This window comes from Elaeis guineensis, chromosome 2, assembly GCF_000442705.2.
Source record: "Elaeis guineensis isolate ETL-2024a chromosome 2, EG11, whole genome shotgun sequence".
NCBI classification, from domain to species: Eukaryota; Viridiplantae; Streptophyta; class Magnoliopsida; order Arecales; family Arecaceae; genus Elaeis; species Elaeis guineensis.
The window spans coordinates 51,525,333-51,540,352 of record NC_025994.2 but is presented as its reverse complement, the minus strand read 5'-3'; the positions used below and the strand labels follow the sequence as shown (position 1 = coordinate 51,540,352).

At 46.4% G+C, this 15,020-nt stretch overlaps 1 protein-coding gene across 4 annotated transcripts in view; it reads right to left on the bottom strand.

Moving 5' to 3' along the window:
- LOC105035003 (uncharacterized) overlaps positions 1–15,020 on the bottom strand; it is an 88,343-nt gene that overhangs the window by 52,452 nt on the left and 20,871 nt on the right. Inside the window, exon 1 of one of the 4 annotated variants that reach the window (XM_073251770.1) lies at positions 7,462–8,111. The exons of the other annotated variants lie outside the window; for them this stretch is intronic. Coding sequence (XP_073107871.1) covers positions 7,462–7,897 — 436 coding nt within the window. The 5' untranslated portion in view covers positions 7,898–8,111. Of the gene's footprint in view, positions 1–7,461; positions 8,112–15,020 lie in introns of those variants that run through there. 4 annotated transcript variants of the gene reach the window in all.

The following is a 15,020-nucleotide window of genomic DNA, read 5'->3' as shown; positions in this document are numbered from 1 at the left end:
TTGCACCCATAATTAGACACCCCAAAACACACCCAAGAGATGCCCCATAAGAGAACTAAAAACTCTCTAATCAATTGACACATCCAACTTGATCAAATCAAGATGGCGCCTAAAAATAACTATCAAAAAAATTAATTAAGGACTTGCACCTTTAATTAATATAATCCATAACCTTAGACACTCAACAATTGGAGTCTAATGAATCTTATTCATATAGGATATTAGCAAGTAATTAAGTTAGAATTATCTTATCAAATAAATAATCCCAACGAAAAGAGGAATTGGGTCCAACCATGTGCTAGCAAGGTTATCATGAACTCAATAAATTTTTTTAAATCCAATTGATACTTCATAAGCTCACTTACTTATTCCAGACCTAATCTCTTTGTTGTGTGACCCCATAGATTCAATTCTATCTGGTAGTGAGATATACAATGATCTCTATCATTGTATTATTGAAACTCTTTTTAATGGATCGAAATAATTTCACTCTGACTCAGCAAGGATTGTCGATCCAGAACAACCCCAGTGAGCTCTCACAATCCATCAGTGACACCTAGCAGTATATAGTGACAACCCAGTAGAACTGAAATGAACCTCTAAGTGTAGTTAACATGTGATTCAGTCCCTCTATCGTGAGTCCCGACTAGATGGCAGATCATGGATAAATCGTCAAACCACAACATCAGTCATATGATAGATTCGATTAGCTCAAGTCCAGTTGTGACTTCTATGAAAACTCTTTTCCATCAATCACACTACTATGGCCATAGATTCTTGGACTTAGCCTTTCAAATCTCATAGGACTACTCTCTATCAAGGTCGATAGATCCTGTCTTGATACGCACTCCACTCCTACAGTGGACCAACTATCGTCAACATCCACTACAACGACTCATTGAGACCCATGTTTATATGTCAGTCAAACTTCAGCAACCTCACTGCGAGCAGCAGTACCATCTCAAGTCAAAAGATCAATCATACAACTACAGTATCAAGATAATCACTAACGATCAAATAGAAATCCAAATGATTTTTTGTATAGTCACGCTCAGTATTAGTTCTCTAACAACCACCCACATTCGTCGTTGTGCCTCTATACAGTAGATCAGAGACTCATCTATCCCGAAGGAAGCAATTTGTGCATCAGTCTATCTAGATCTATCACCATCCTCATGATGATCCTACGACCAGGAACATTTAGGAATTAAATACATATCTCTAATTCTCAATACTTTGAGAATATGTATCGAAACTAGTTCTATGGATGATTCAAGGACACATCATATTTGAAAGAAAAAAAATTATCCTTTTATTGATCATATCAATATATTAAGTACAAAATTGTATCCTAAAATTATTACAATGTATCAGTCATATTGGCTTCAAGGATATACATCTAACAATCTCCCACTTGGACTAAAGTCAATTGGCCACAAATCTAAATCTCATCTTCTCAAGGTGGATTTTTATTTTCGGTTGGCTCAACTGCTTAGTCAGCAGGTCTGTCACATTATCCGCGGAGTCTACTCTTCGCACCTCGACAAATTTCTTTTCAAGGTAGTCGCATATAATATGAAAATGCCGCTCGATGTGCTTAGATTTCTGATGAGACCTCAGCTCCTTAGCAAGTGCTATAACTCCATTGTAGTCGCAGTATAGCGGTATGGCATCCGATGTCATAACCCCAAGTTCCGCAACGAACTTTTTAAACCAGAAACCTTTCTTTGCAGCATCCGAAGTAACGACATACTCAGCCTCCGTGATCGAATCCGCTATATGGGTTGCTTGAAACTCTTCCAGCTAACTGCACCACCATTGCAAAAGAACACGTATCCTGACGTAAACTTTCTATTATCAGGATCAGACATGAAGTCTGAGTCAGTATAGCCCTTGACTCGCAATTCAGAATCACTTTCAAAGATCAAGAACAAATCCTTAGTCTTTCTTAAGTACTTAAAGATGTTCTTCACAGCTATCCAATGCTCCTTGCCTGGATTCGACTGATACTTGCTCGTGACACTCACGGCAAGGGCAATATCAGATCGAGTACATAGCATGGCGTACATGAGGCTTCCTATCACCGAGCATAAAGAATCCTACTCATGCGCTGCACCTCCTCAGATGTAGTCGGACACATCGTCTTGGAGAGACTAATACCATGTCTAAGAGGTAAGAGACCTCTCTTAGAGTTTTTCATACTGAACCTCTTCAGCACCTTTTCTATGTACAGCTTTTGTGACAAACCAAGCATTCGTTTAGATCTATCCTTATAGACCTTTATTTCGAGAATATAGGACACTTCTCCTAGATCTTTCATTGAGAATTCCTTGGACAACCATCTTTTGACCATGGTCAGCATGAGAATGTCATTTCCAATAAAAAAAATATCATCTACGTACAATACGAGGAAGGTGATCACACTCCCACTGACTCTCTTGTACACACAAGGTTTCTCTTCATTTTTGATGAAATCAAACAATTTGATTGCCTTATCAAAATGATGGTTCCAACTCCGAGAAGCCTGTTTTAATCCATATATAGACCTTTACATCTTGCAGACTCTGTGATCACCATCACCGAACGTGAAACCCATAAGCTGCTCCATATAGATATCTTCCTTAAGATATCTATTCAGAAAAGCAATTTTCACATCCATTTGGCAGATTTCATAATCATAGTAAGCCGCAACAGCAAGCAAAGTGCGGATGAATTTCAGCATGGCTACGGATGAGAAGGTTTCCTTATAGTCAATGCCCTCGCACTGACTATAACCTTTTGTCACAAGCCTAGCTTTATAGGTCTCTACCTTACCATTAGCACCTATCTTCTTTTTGTAGATCCATTTACATCCAATGGGTACGATACCCTCAGGTGGATCCACTGAAGTCCAGACTTGATTCGAATGCATCGAGTCAATTTCTAACTTCATAGCATCTAATCATTTCTCAAAATCGATGTCAGACATCACTTCGTCAAAGATATTAGGATCATCATTATGACCCCTATCTCCCAGAAAGAACATATTCTTTACTTCCTCCACAAGCATACCTATGTACCTTTCTGAAGGTCAGGAGATCCTGCTAAATCTACGAGGTGGTAGAGGAACATCAACTACTAGCTCATGGATTACGGATTTCTGAGGATCTATAGCTCTGGACTCTTCAGAGACTTTCTCTTCGAGCTCCACTAACCTCCCATTGTTGCCATCCTGGATAAACAATTTTTCTAGGAATACGACGTTTCGGCTCACAATTACATTATGGTCTTGTGGAAAGTAGAAGTAATATCGCATGGATTCTTTTGGATATCCTATAAAGCGAGCTAAAATAGATCTATCTTCTAGCTTATCCGCCATCCAAGAGACGCCCCACAAGAGAACTAAAAACCCTATAATCAATGGACACGCCCAACTTGATCAAATCAACGTGGCGCCCAAAAATAACTATCAAAAAAATTAATTAGGGACTTGCACCCTTAATTAATATAATCCATAATCTTAGACATCCAACAATTAGAGTCTCATAAATCTTATTCATGTAGGTTATTAGCAGGTAATTAAGTTAGAATTATCTTATCAAATAAGTAATCCCAACGGAAAAAAAAATTGGATCCAATCATGTGCTAGCAAGGTTATCATGAACCCAATGAATTTGTTTAAACCCAATTGACACTTCATAAGCTCAATTACTTATTCCAGACCTAATCCCTTTATTGTGTGACCTCATAGGTTCAATTCTATCTGGTAGTGAGATATACAATGATCTCTATCATTGTATCATTGAAACTATTTTCAATAGATCGAAATAATTTTACTCTAACTCAGTAAGGATTATTGATCTAGAACGATCCTAGTGAGCTCTCACAATCTACCAGTGACACCTGGCAGTATGTAGTGGCAACCCAGTAGAACTGAAATGAACCTCTAGATGTAGTTAACATGTGATTCAGTCCCTCTATCGTAAATCCCGACTGGATGGCAGATCATGGATAAATCGTCAAACTTCAATATCAGTCATATGATAGATTCGATTAGCTTAAATCCAATTATGACTTCTAAAGAAACTCTTTTCCATCAATCACACTACTATGATCATAGATTTTTGAACTTAGCCTTTCAAATCTCATAGGACTACTCTCTATCAAGGTCGATAGATCCTGTCTTGATGCACATCCCACTCTTACAGTGGATCAACTATCGCCAACATTCACTACAAAGACTCATTGAGATCCATATTTATGTATCAGTCAAACTTCAACAATCTCACTGCGAGTAGCAGTACCATCTCAAGTCAAAAGATCAGTCATACAACTACAATATCGAGATAATCACTGACGATCGAATAAAAATTCAAATGATCTCTCGTATGGTCACGCTCAGTACTGGTTGTTCTCTAATAACCATCCACACTCGTCATCCTGTATCTCTACACAGTAGATTAGAGACTCATAAATTTCAAAAAAAATAATTTGTGCGCCAGTCTATCTGGATCTACACCATCCTTATGATGATCCTATGACCGAAAGTATTTAGGAATTAAATATATATCTCTAATTCTCAACACTTTGAGAATATATATCGAAACTAATTTCATAGACGATTCAAGGATACATAACACTTGAATGAAAAAAAATTATCCTTTTATTGATCATATCAATATATTAAGTACAAAATTGTGTCCTAAAATTATTATAATGTGTCAGCCATATTGGCTTCTAGGACATACATCTAACAGATAGTTGGATGGGCGCATGCCGTTTGAAACCTATATAAATAATCTCTCTTCGCAGCAGATAGACTCATGAATTTTCGCCTTCTCTTTCATCAACCTGCAATAATGAAGCCTACTCGACATATCAAGGAAGCAGCCAAGAAGAAGGCTGGGTATTTGAGGAGAAAGGTCCCTGCTAAGCGTGCGAGGGCCGTTTCGCCGAAGCTTCCAGGCATGAGTCGTGCACCCCCTCCATCGGATTTTTCTTGGGCGACCCCATCTCCTGTATGGCTCAAATTTTTCAAGGTTGGCCTCTATTCCCCGACGAGACACCATAAAGCCTAGAAACTTATTCGATGTGACTCCAAAGACGCACTTAATCGGATTCAATTTTATTTGTATTTTGTCAGGATATCGAAGGTCACCTCAAGGTCTTCAATATGAGTTCTGTAAATCCTACTCTTAACAAACATATCATCTACGTAGATCTCCATATTCCATCCGATCTGATCCTTGAAGATCATGTTTAGAAGGCACTGATAGATTGCACCTATATTTCTTCGGTTAAAAGGCATGACTCTATAATAGAAAAGACCCTGATCAATAATAAAAGTAATTTTCACCTCATCTCTCGATGCCATTCGGATTTAATTGTATTTCGAAAAAGCATCCATGAAGGTGAGGAGCTTATACCCTGAGGTTGCATCCACCAGCTAGTCGATGGAGGATAAAGGATAGCTGTCCTTCGGGCACACCTTATTGACATCTATGAAGTCGATGCAGATTTTCCATTTGCCATTCGTCTTCTTCACTAGGACCACATTTGCGATCCAACTAGGGTAGGTAACTTTTCGGACGACGTCTGCATCTAATAATTTGCCCACCTCTTTGCCTATTACTTTCTGCCGTTCGGACACGAAGCTTCTTTTCTACTGTTTGATGGGGCGATAGCTCAAGTTGGCACCTAGCCGATGCATCATCACCTCTGGATCAATACCTGACATATCTGCTAGGGTCCAAGCGAACACATCTGCATTTTTCTGCAAAAAAGAGATGAGGCATCGTTTGGTTGTCTGATCGAGTGTTGACCCCATCTACATGGTGTGCTCTTGCTTGTCGTCATTCAATGGGATCATCTCCAGGTCCACCAATTTTCTTCGCTCTTAGGATAGCTTGTCTCGAGTGTCCAATCCATCTACTGGGTAAGCTTCAACTGATCCTACGCTACGAAGTGCGATGTTGTAGCACTGTCGCACCAAGGCCTGGTGACCACAAATTTTGCCAACTCCGAATTCTATCGACAACTTCATCTTCAGATGGTAGGTGGATACTACAGCTTGGAGTGTGTTAAGTTTTGAACACTCGAGGATGGCATTGTACGCCGAAGGTGCCCGAACCACTAAGAAGTCAACCAGGATCTTGGATCGTCAGGGATATCGTCTGACCACTACAGGAAGAGTTATAACGCCTTCAACTAGTATAGCATCTTCAATAAATCCCATCAGGAGGGAATCTAATCGATCTAACTGCTCTAGGGATATACCCATTTGAAAGAAAGCATTGTAAAATAAAACATCAATCGAACTTCCATTATCAATAAGGACAAGACGTACATCATAATTTTCAATATTCAAAGTTACAACCATCGCATCAGTATATGGGAATTGAACCCCTTAAGCATCTTTGTCAGTAAAAACAAGAGATTCTTTAGTCCACCACTTCTTGAAAGATTCAGATGACTCCTTCGCTTCAGTGCCTCCCAATTATTGTATTTATTACTCTTGCAGGAGATCGATCGTTGAAGGGTTTCTACCACAATCACCACCAAGCTCCAACCAATCCGACCTCAAGATGGATTTCTACTATAATAAATTGATGCTAAAAGAAGAGCCAAGCCCGTTTATAAAGAGGAGCAAGCATCTGAGAGACTTCGTCACATCATCCCAATGCCACCGAGATCCTGACAACCAAATCTGCCAGATGTCGATAAGACCCAAGCCGACCATCTCCAAATCAACCAACATCGATTAAATCTAATCGCCTTCGAATCAATCAACGCCCTCCAAACCATCTTAATCGGCCTCAAAACCGAAAGGCTTGCGATCCAAATGAGGAAGGAGATATAGGAATACCTCGATTTCTAAATTATTTTTATTTTCTCTATAATATTTTAAACTTTAAATTCTAGAACAGGATCTAAATAAGGAAAAAGATCATAGTACCCAAATAAGGATTCCAACATGAAAGAAGATCACGTAAGAAAAGAAGATCCAAACAAAAAGATATATCATGATACCCAGATAAGAAATAAAATTATATAAATCTCTATCGTGATGGACTCACGTTTTCCTTCTATATTTTTGTATTCTCAACAGGATCCAAATAATATGGCAATAGGGCCTCCGACAATCTCTCCATTGTTGATAGCTGTATTGGCATGATCAAGTTCAATCTATTCAACAATGTCGATGCTATTGCTAGACCCGAGATCGAGGTACTTATGGAGACGCTCGCGACTGGAGTCGATTGGCCAGTTTGGAGTGGGGTTCTACTCAGCCAATCTTTAAAAAAATGAGAGAGAGAAAAAAAGCTTCCATATCTCCCCGTGGACTGAGAAGACCACTGAGGAGGAACTCATAGGGTGAGAAACACCCACCGCCTCCACCGTCGATTGCCGGCTACCATGGGGACGGACGTACAGGGAGCGGCAACGCACACATCAGCGTTGAAGGAGAAGGCAGGTGAGTACCCGCTAAAGGTGAAGAAAGAAAGACCCAGGAGGCGCCCGTGGCAATCATGCCATGCACGGCTGCGACAATCGTCCGCGGCGGGTCATCGTTGGCATCGGCGGTGGCCAAAGACCACCTCCACGGCTGCCAGGATGGGTTCCGATGGTCGTTGTCCGGTGCTAACCTTGTCGCGGTGTGACGGTCGCGGTTAGAGCCCCAGCTCTGGTGCTCCCTCAGCTTCCCCCGCCCAGCCACCGCCACCTCTGCGCCGGCAAAGGTCGAGACTAGCCGCTCGGTCGGCCTGTTCTCTTTCATCCCCAACTCGATTCGAAATTTGGAGGAGGTGCATGGGGGGACAAGATTTGTGGATTGGAGATGGAGAAGCAATCGAACTGAGTAGATAGGATCTCGGAGCTGAGAGGCTACTGGTGGATCGGAAGTCCTCTCGTGATGCATTTAGAGGTCTCGACTCTCACTTTTTGAACGAGATCGGTCTAAGTTTTCATCGGCGGAGTTCGGGGCTCTTGGCATTGGTGAGGATTTTTGGGTGATAGAAGATGTTTGGAAGGGCGCCGAAGAAAAGCAACAACATGAGGAGCTATAAGATGCTCGGGGCGTCGAAGAACGCGTCGCAAAAGCATCGGAAGAAAGCCCCAATCCCAAGCCAGAACCCCGGAGATCGAAAGGAAGCCAATCCGAAATTAAAATCAAGCAATCCAAAGTCAGATATAAACCAATCTAAAATTCAAATTCAAACTAATCTAAAATCAGATCTAGATTAATTTGAAGATTAAATTTCGATCAATCCAAAACTCAAAATCAGATCAATCCGAATTCTAAGTTCAGATCCAAGGCAATCCAAAGCTAAATCCAGGCCAATTCGAAATTATGATAACCCAACCAACCCAAACGAAAAAAAAAAAAAAAAGAAAATAGGGGAGTCTTCTCCCTCCTCTCGCCGGCTCCCAATCGGAGTCGGAGACGAGTTCCCTCCGGCTCTATTTAAGGAGGAGAACCCTCCTCTCTCCTCTCATCGAGAAATTCCGAAGCAAAACGGCGGCAATCACCGAAAATTTCTCACGGAGATCCATCACTGTGCCGTCCAAATTCTCGCCGGAAAAGCTTCGCCGGCGACGAAGGTAAGCCTCCTCCCCTTCCTCTCTTCTCCCCCTTCCTTTCCGTGCCGATGTGCACGCTCGCCGACGACTGGAGTCGCCGGATTTTGTTGCGGAAGAACCTTCCTTTTTGTCGTTTTTCCATCGCCGGTGGTCACCACCGACCACCGATTTTGGCCTCCTCTTGCCGCCGGGTCGCCTCTCCTCCTGCCGACGGCCGTCCCACGCTGGTTGCGCCACCGGTCGGAACATCATCGAGGGGACCTCAAGATCCCCTGTTTCAGCCCAAAAGAAACCCACGGGAAAGAAGAAAAGAAGAAGAAGGAAAAGAAAAGAAAAAGAAAAGAAAAAGAAGGAAAAGAAAAGAAAAAGAAAAAGAAAAGAAAAAAGAAAAAGAAAAAAAAAGAAAAAGAAGAAGAAAAATAAAATAATAATAATATAATAATAATAAATAGGATTTTCTCTCCTCTCTCTTCCGTGAAGAAAAAGAAAAAAAAAGAGAGAAAGAAAAAAAAGAAGAAAGAGAAAAATAAAATTAATTAATAAATAATGAGATAAATAATAAAATATGAGAAAGAGAGTTTCTCTCTCTTTCCTCTCTCCCTTCAGCCTAAACTAGTATTTTCTCTCTCTAGAATTGAACTTTCTCTCTCTAGAATCCTTCCTCTAGATTATTTCTCTCTCCTAAGATTTCTAGAATTTTGAGAAAAATGATGATGAATTTAAATGATCCTCGTGATGGATTTTTGATCTGTGATCATCGGACGGTACACCGACATCCACTTTGATCAGATCAGGTATTTTTAGATTTTATTTCTCATGATTTTATTGAATTGTCCACATGATAATTTCAGTATGATTTGATCCGATTGATCGAATTTGTTGAATCATATTGCCTGAAGAATCCAATATGAATTTTCTCTCTCCAAAATTTTTTTTCTCTAGAATTTTCTCTCTCTAAAATATTCTCTCTCTTAATTGATTCTCTCTCTAAAAAGGTTAGTGAATGAAAAAAAAATTTTTAATAGTCTTGATCTGATTCTAATGAAAAATCCTGATCCATGGTTGTCAGACAGCGTACTGGCACCCATCTTGATCAGACCATGAATCTTTAGATTTGATCATCCATGATTTAGATCTAACCATGACTTGATTTGATTATGTTGATTTCACCAATTGAGATATTGGACCAATCGTAATGTTGGATTGTGTCACCTGATCAATTTGAATTGTACCTCATGAATTCTCTCTCTCCTCTGATTTGCTCTCTCCACTTGATTTTATGAAATCGATGAAGAAACCTCGGTCCTATCACTTTGAATCCGATTTGATCTGATAGTCAAACCTTGGATCGTTTAGTTCCTAATTAGATTTTGATTAGATGAAATTAGATGATCGGACCCAGTCTAAACCGTTGAAATATGATATTCGTATTCTTTCTAATTATTGAAATTGATTCTGTATAGGATTGTGGATGTTTGATCATAGGATATCGCGATATGATCTACGAATAGAATTTTTGGAAGAAAATTTATAGAATTATGTGGATTTATTGGAATGCGTTCGAGGTAAGTAATGTTTCACTTTTTCTAGATTTATCGACAAATTATAATATATTTTTCTGACATGATTTGTGAAACGATGCATGAATTGGATGTGTTGGGTATAAAATACCCGCAGCCGAAATCCTCAGCAGAACGGCTCCGCCCGGACTCCTACGGGAGCCGGGCTCCTCCATCGACAGCAGAACGGCTCCGCCCGGACTCCTACGGGAGCCGGGCTCCTCCATCGACAGCAGAACGGCTCCGCCCGGACTCCTACGGGAGCCGGACTCCTCCATCGACAGCAGAACGGCTCCGCCCGGACTCCTACGGGAGCCGGGCTCCTCCATCAGTAGCAGGGCGGCTCCGTCCGGACTCCCATGGGAGCCGGGCTCCTCCATCAGGAGCAGGGCGGCTCCGTCCGGACTCCTACGGGAGCCAGGTTCCACCTGCAACTTCGGCTCCGAGAGGGTTCCACCCGGACTCCTACGAAAGCCAGGCTCCGACCTCAGTCTCCGACCTCAGTATCGGCTACTGGAACCGGACTCCACCCACGACCTCAACCAAAAGGGGGACTCCTCCCGGACTCCTGCAAAGGCCGAACTCCGACCACTACCGAGCCTTGATCAACAGATCCGCGTCCCTTGGCAGATAACAATAACAGCCATGGACCTGTTCCACTTCCTGTGGCAGATTCCGCGCGGCTCCACCACCCCCTGCGACGGACCCACTACTCTCTGACAGGCTGTACAATGGCCACGATTCTGCTCCGCTCCCTGTGGCAGGTGCTGCACGATCCCACTACTCGCTGACAACTGGCGGCAACGGACGCCGCCCCACTACCTATAACAGGCCCTACGTGGCAGGCTATGGCGATAGCCACGGGTCTACCCCACTATCTTTCGCAATCAATTCCCCTGACCATGGGCGGCCCGCTACCAGGCGGGTACAAATGTCGCCATCAATCCTTTGCCTCCTCCGCCTATAAAAGGGAGATCCAGATATGTTATTCTTTAAGCTCATTTCTTATCTCAAAATTCTGCTAAATTCTCCGTTCGAGCACTCCATTCTTGTTGAGGCAGAGAACTGACTTGAGCGTCGGAGGGTCTTGCCGGAGCAACCCCACCTCCGGTTTAGACTTCTTTTGCAGGTCCCGGCGGCGACCGAGACTTCCCCGACTCCAGCTTCTCCGGTGCAAGCAGATTTTTGCACCAACAGGATTGGCGCTAGAGGAAGGGGCATGTGTCTTCGCGGCACCCTTGTTCTTGAAGGAGCGCTCAACGGACCCGCTTCCGGCCATCTCTCCGTCATCCACTCCTAATCCTCCCCCGCGAGATCGACACTCGATGCCTCCGCGCAAGGCATCCACCCGGCGGTCCACGGCCTCTGCGGCCAGATCTCAGGCTCTGGCCTCCCCTCCCGTTTCTCAGCCTCCTCCTCCTCCCCCTCCGGCGGCGGCGGTCGGCGCGGAGCAGTTTGACTTGCTGGCGCAGCAGGTCAAAGGCCTCGTCAAGGCCGTACAAGCAATACAGCAGCAGCAGCCGCAGGCGTCGGCGCATCCGGAGGGGGCATCTCCGGAATGCCAGAACCCGACGGTGGGGCGGGCCACCTGGGCCAGCCCCCCCGTCCTTCCTGGGAAGGCGAATCCGAGGGTAGAGAGCCCTCAATCGAACCACGACTCCACCCCTGGGAGATCCCTGCCCCCGTTCTGCCAAAGGACCCTCGAGACTCGGAGTCGAGAGGACTTCCTGGACCGGAGGCTCCAGGAGATGAACCGGCGGATCGAAGAACTCCGCCATGCGCCTCCCACTTATGGTGAGGATATCTGCACTGACCCTCCCTTCTCCCAAATGATTATGCAGGAACCGATCCCGCCGAATTTCAAGCTCCCCCAGTTTGAAAGCTACGATGGGACGTCGGACCCGGTGGACCATCTGGAGGCCTTCCGAACGATGATGCTGCTTCATGGTGCTCCCGATGCCATCTTATGTCGGGCTTTCCCGTCTACTTTGAAGGGAGCAGCAAGGAACTGGTACTCGGCTCTGAAGCCGGGTACCATATTCTCCTTCGATCAAATGAGCCACCAATTCGTGGCCCATTTTGTCAGCAGCCGGCGTCCCCGGAAAGATTCGGAGTCCCTCATCAACATCAAGCAGAGGGAGGGGAAGTCCATCCGGGCCTACGTCAACCGCTTCAACATCGCGGCGTCGAAGGCCCGGTTCTTTTAGATCGGATGGGGGGAGAGGCCTTGCAACGCCCATATGTGCCCCCACAGCCCTGTTAGGGACAGGAGGAGAACCTCGCCCTAACTTGAGCAAAGTCGAAGGCCCGGTTCTTTTAGACCGGATGGGGGGAGAGGCCTTGCAACGCCCATATGTGCCCCCACAGCCCTGTTAGGGACAGGAGGAGAACCTCGCCCTAACTTGAGCAAAGTCGAAGGCCCGGTTCTTTTAGACCGGATGGGGGGAGAGGCCTTGCAACGCCCATATGTGCCCCCACAGCCCTGTTAGGGACAGGAGGAGAACCTCGCCCTAACTCGAGCAAAGTCGAAGGCCCGGTTCTTTTAGACCGGATGGGGGGAGAGGCCTTGCAACGCCCATATGTGCCCCCACAGCCCTGTTAGGGACAGGAGGAGAACCTCGCCCTAACTCGAGCAAAGTCGAAGGCCCGGTTCTTTTAAACCGGATGGGGGGAGAGGCCTCGCAACGCCCTAATGTGCCCCCGCAGTCCTGTCAGGAACAGTAGGAGAACCTCATCCTGACATGAGCAAAGTGGAAGACCCGGACTCCTACGGGAGCCGGGTCCCTACGCCAAAAAGACTTCACCCGGACTCCTACGGGAGCCAGGTCCCTACGCCAAGAAGACTTCTCCCGGACTCCTACGGGAGCCGGGTTCCGCCGCCAAGAAGACTTCACCCGGACTCCTACGGGAGCCGGGTTCCGCCGCCAAGAAGACTTCACCCGGACTCCTACGGGAGCCGGGTTCCGCCGCAAAAAAGACTTCGCCCGGACTCCTACGGGAGCCGGGTCCCTGCGCCAAGAAGACTTCGCCCGGACTCCTACGGGAGCCGGGTCCCTGCGCCAAGAAGACTTCACCCGGACTCCTACGGGAGCCGGATTCCGCCGCCAAGAAGACTTCGCCCGGACTCCTACGGGAGCCGGGTCCCTACGCCAAAAAGACTTCACCCGGACTCCTACGGGAGCCGGGTTCCGCCGCCAAGAAGACTTCACCCGGACTCCTACGGGAGCCGGGTTCCGCCGCAAAAAAGACTTCACCCGGACTCCTACGGGAGCCGGGTCCCTACGTCAAGGAGACTTCACCCGGACTCCTACGGGAGCCGGGTTCCGCCGCCAAGAAGACTTCACCCGGACTCCTACGGGAGCCGGGTTCCGCCGCAAAAAAGACTTCGCCCGGACTCCTACGGGAGTCGGGTCCCTACGCCAAGAAGACTTCGCCCGGACTCCTACGGGAGCCGGGTTCCGCCGCCAAGAAGACTTCACCCGGACTCCTACGGGAGCCGGGTTCCGCCGCCAAGAAGACTTCACCCGGACTCCTACGGGAGCCGGGTTCCGCCGCCAAGAAGACTTCACCCAGACTCCTACGGGAGTCGGGTTCCGCCGCAAAGAAGACTTCACCCGGACTCCTACGGGAGCCGGGTTCCGCCGCCAAGAAGACTTCACCCGGACTCCTACGGGAGCCGGGTTCCGCCGCAAAAAAGACTTCACCCGGACTCCTACGGGAGCCGGGTCCCTACGCCAAGAAGACTTCGCCCGGACTCCTACGGGAGCCGGGTTCCGCCGCCAAGAAGACTTCACCCGGACTCCTACGGGAGCCGGGTTCCGCCGCAAAAAAGACTTTGCCCGGACTCCTACGGGAGCCGGGTCCCTACGCCAAAGAAGACTTCATCCGGACTCCTACGGGAGCCGGGCTCCACCGCCAACATCAGCTACAGGACAACTCCGCCCGGACTTCTACGGAAGCTGGACTTTACTTATGACTTTTATTGCAGAAAAACTTTGCCCTGGCTCTTACGAGAACCGAGCTACTCCAACTTCCGGAGGGCTTCTCCGTTCGGACTATCAAGGGAGCCGAACTTAGCTCCGAATTCAGCGGAGAAAAATCCAAGTAAACCTGACAAGTGGGTATCTCCGAACGACATAAAAGCCGAAAAGAAGCTCGGCGAATGACGACCCCACATGAACTGAAAAGGTCGCCGACGACCTGGGAACGACGTAACACAGACAAAGAGAAGGAAAGGAAAATGAGGAAGTTCGGCAGACAACTATTTAACACAAGATGCAAACAAGGTATTGAAATCACTTTTTCATTTAACAAAAGTACACGTTACAGGACCCGATGGGTCAGGAAAAAAGAAGATACACGTCATCGCAAATATCGCGAGCACGGTTCGGGCAGGACGAACCGGAGGCCACTCCGAGCTACGAACTCCGTCTCTATCCTTCTCAGTCACATTCTCCAGTGCGTATAACAGCTCTCGCCCCATCTTGCCTCATTCTGTTCTCGAAGTCCCAACCTTAGCGGGAAAGGGGTGGGATAGATCTCCGGAGGCGGTGGGGGTAACGGCGGCAGTAGCGAAGACCTGTTTCAAGAAGAACCGTAGCCACTTCAGGAGCGGTTGGGACACCAGAGATATGCCTCATCTCCGAATGCACCACGACGGCCGCCACCCAAGACGCTCCGGCAAGGTCGGCATGCGTTACTTCCACCGTCCCCGCAACAAGTTCTACTGCCCCACCGTCGACGCCGATCGCCTCTGGTCTCTTGGCCCCGACGGCGTCAAGGATCCCATCATGGCTTATGACGTCTATTCTGCCCCCTTGACCGATATCACCCCACCTTGCTGCCCCGAGATTCGCGGGCAGAATAGCTTCACCGACAGCCCCCGTTATTAAACCCCTGTTG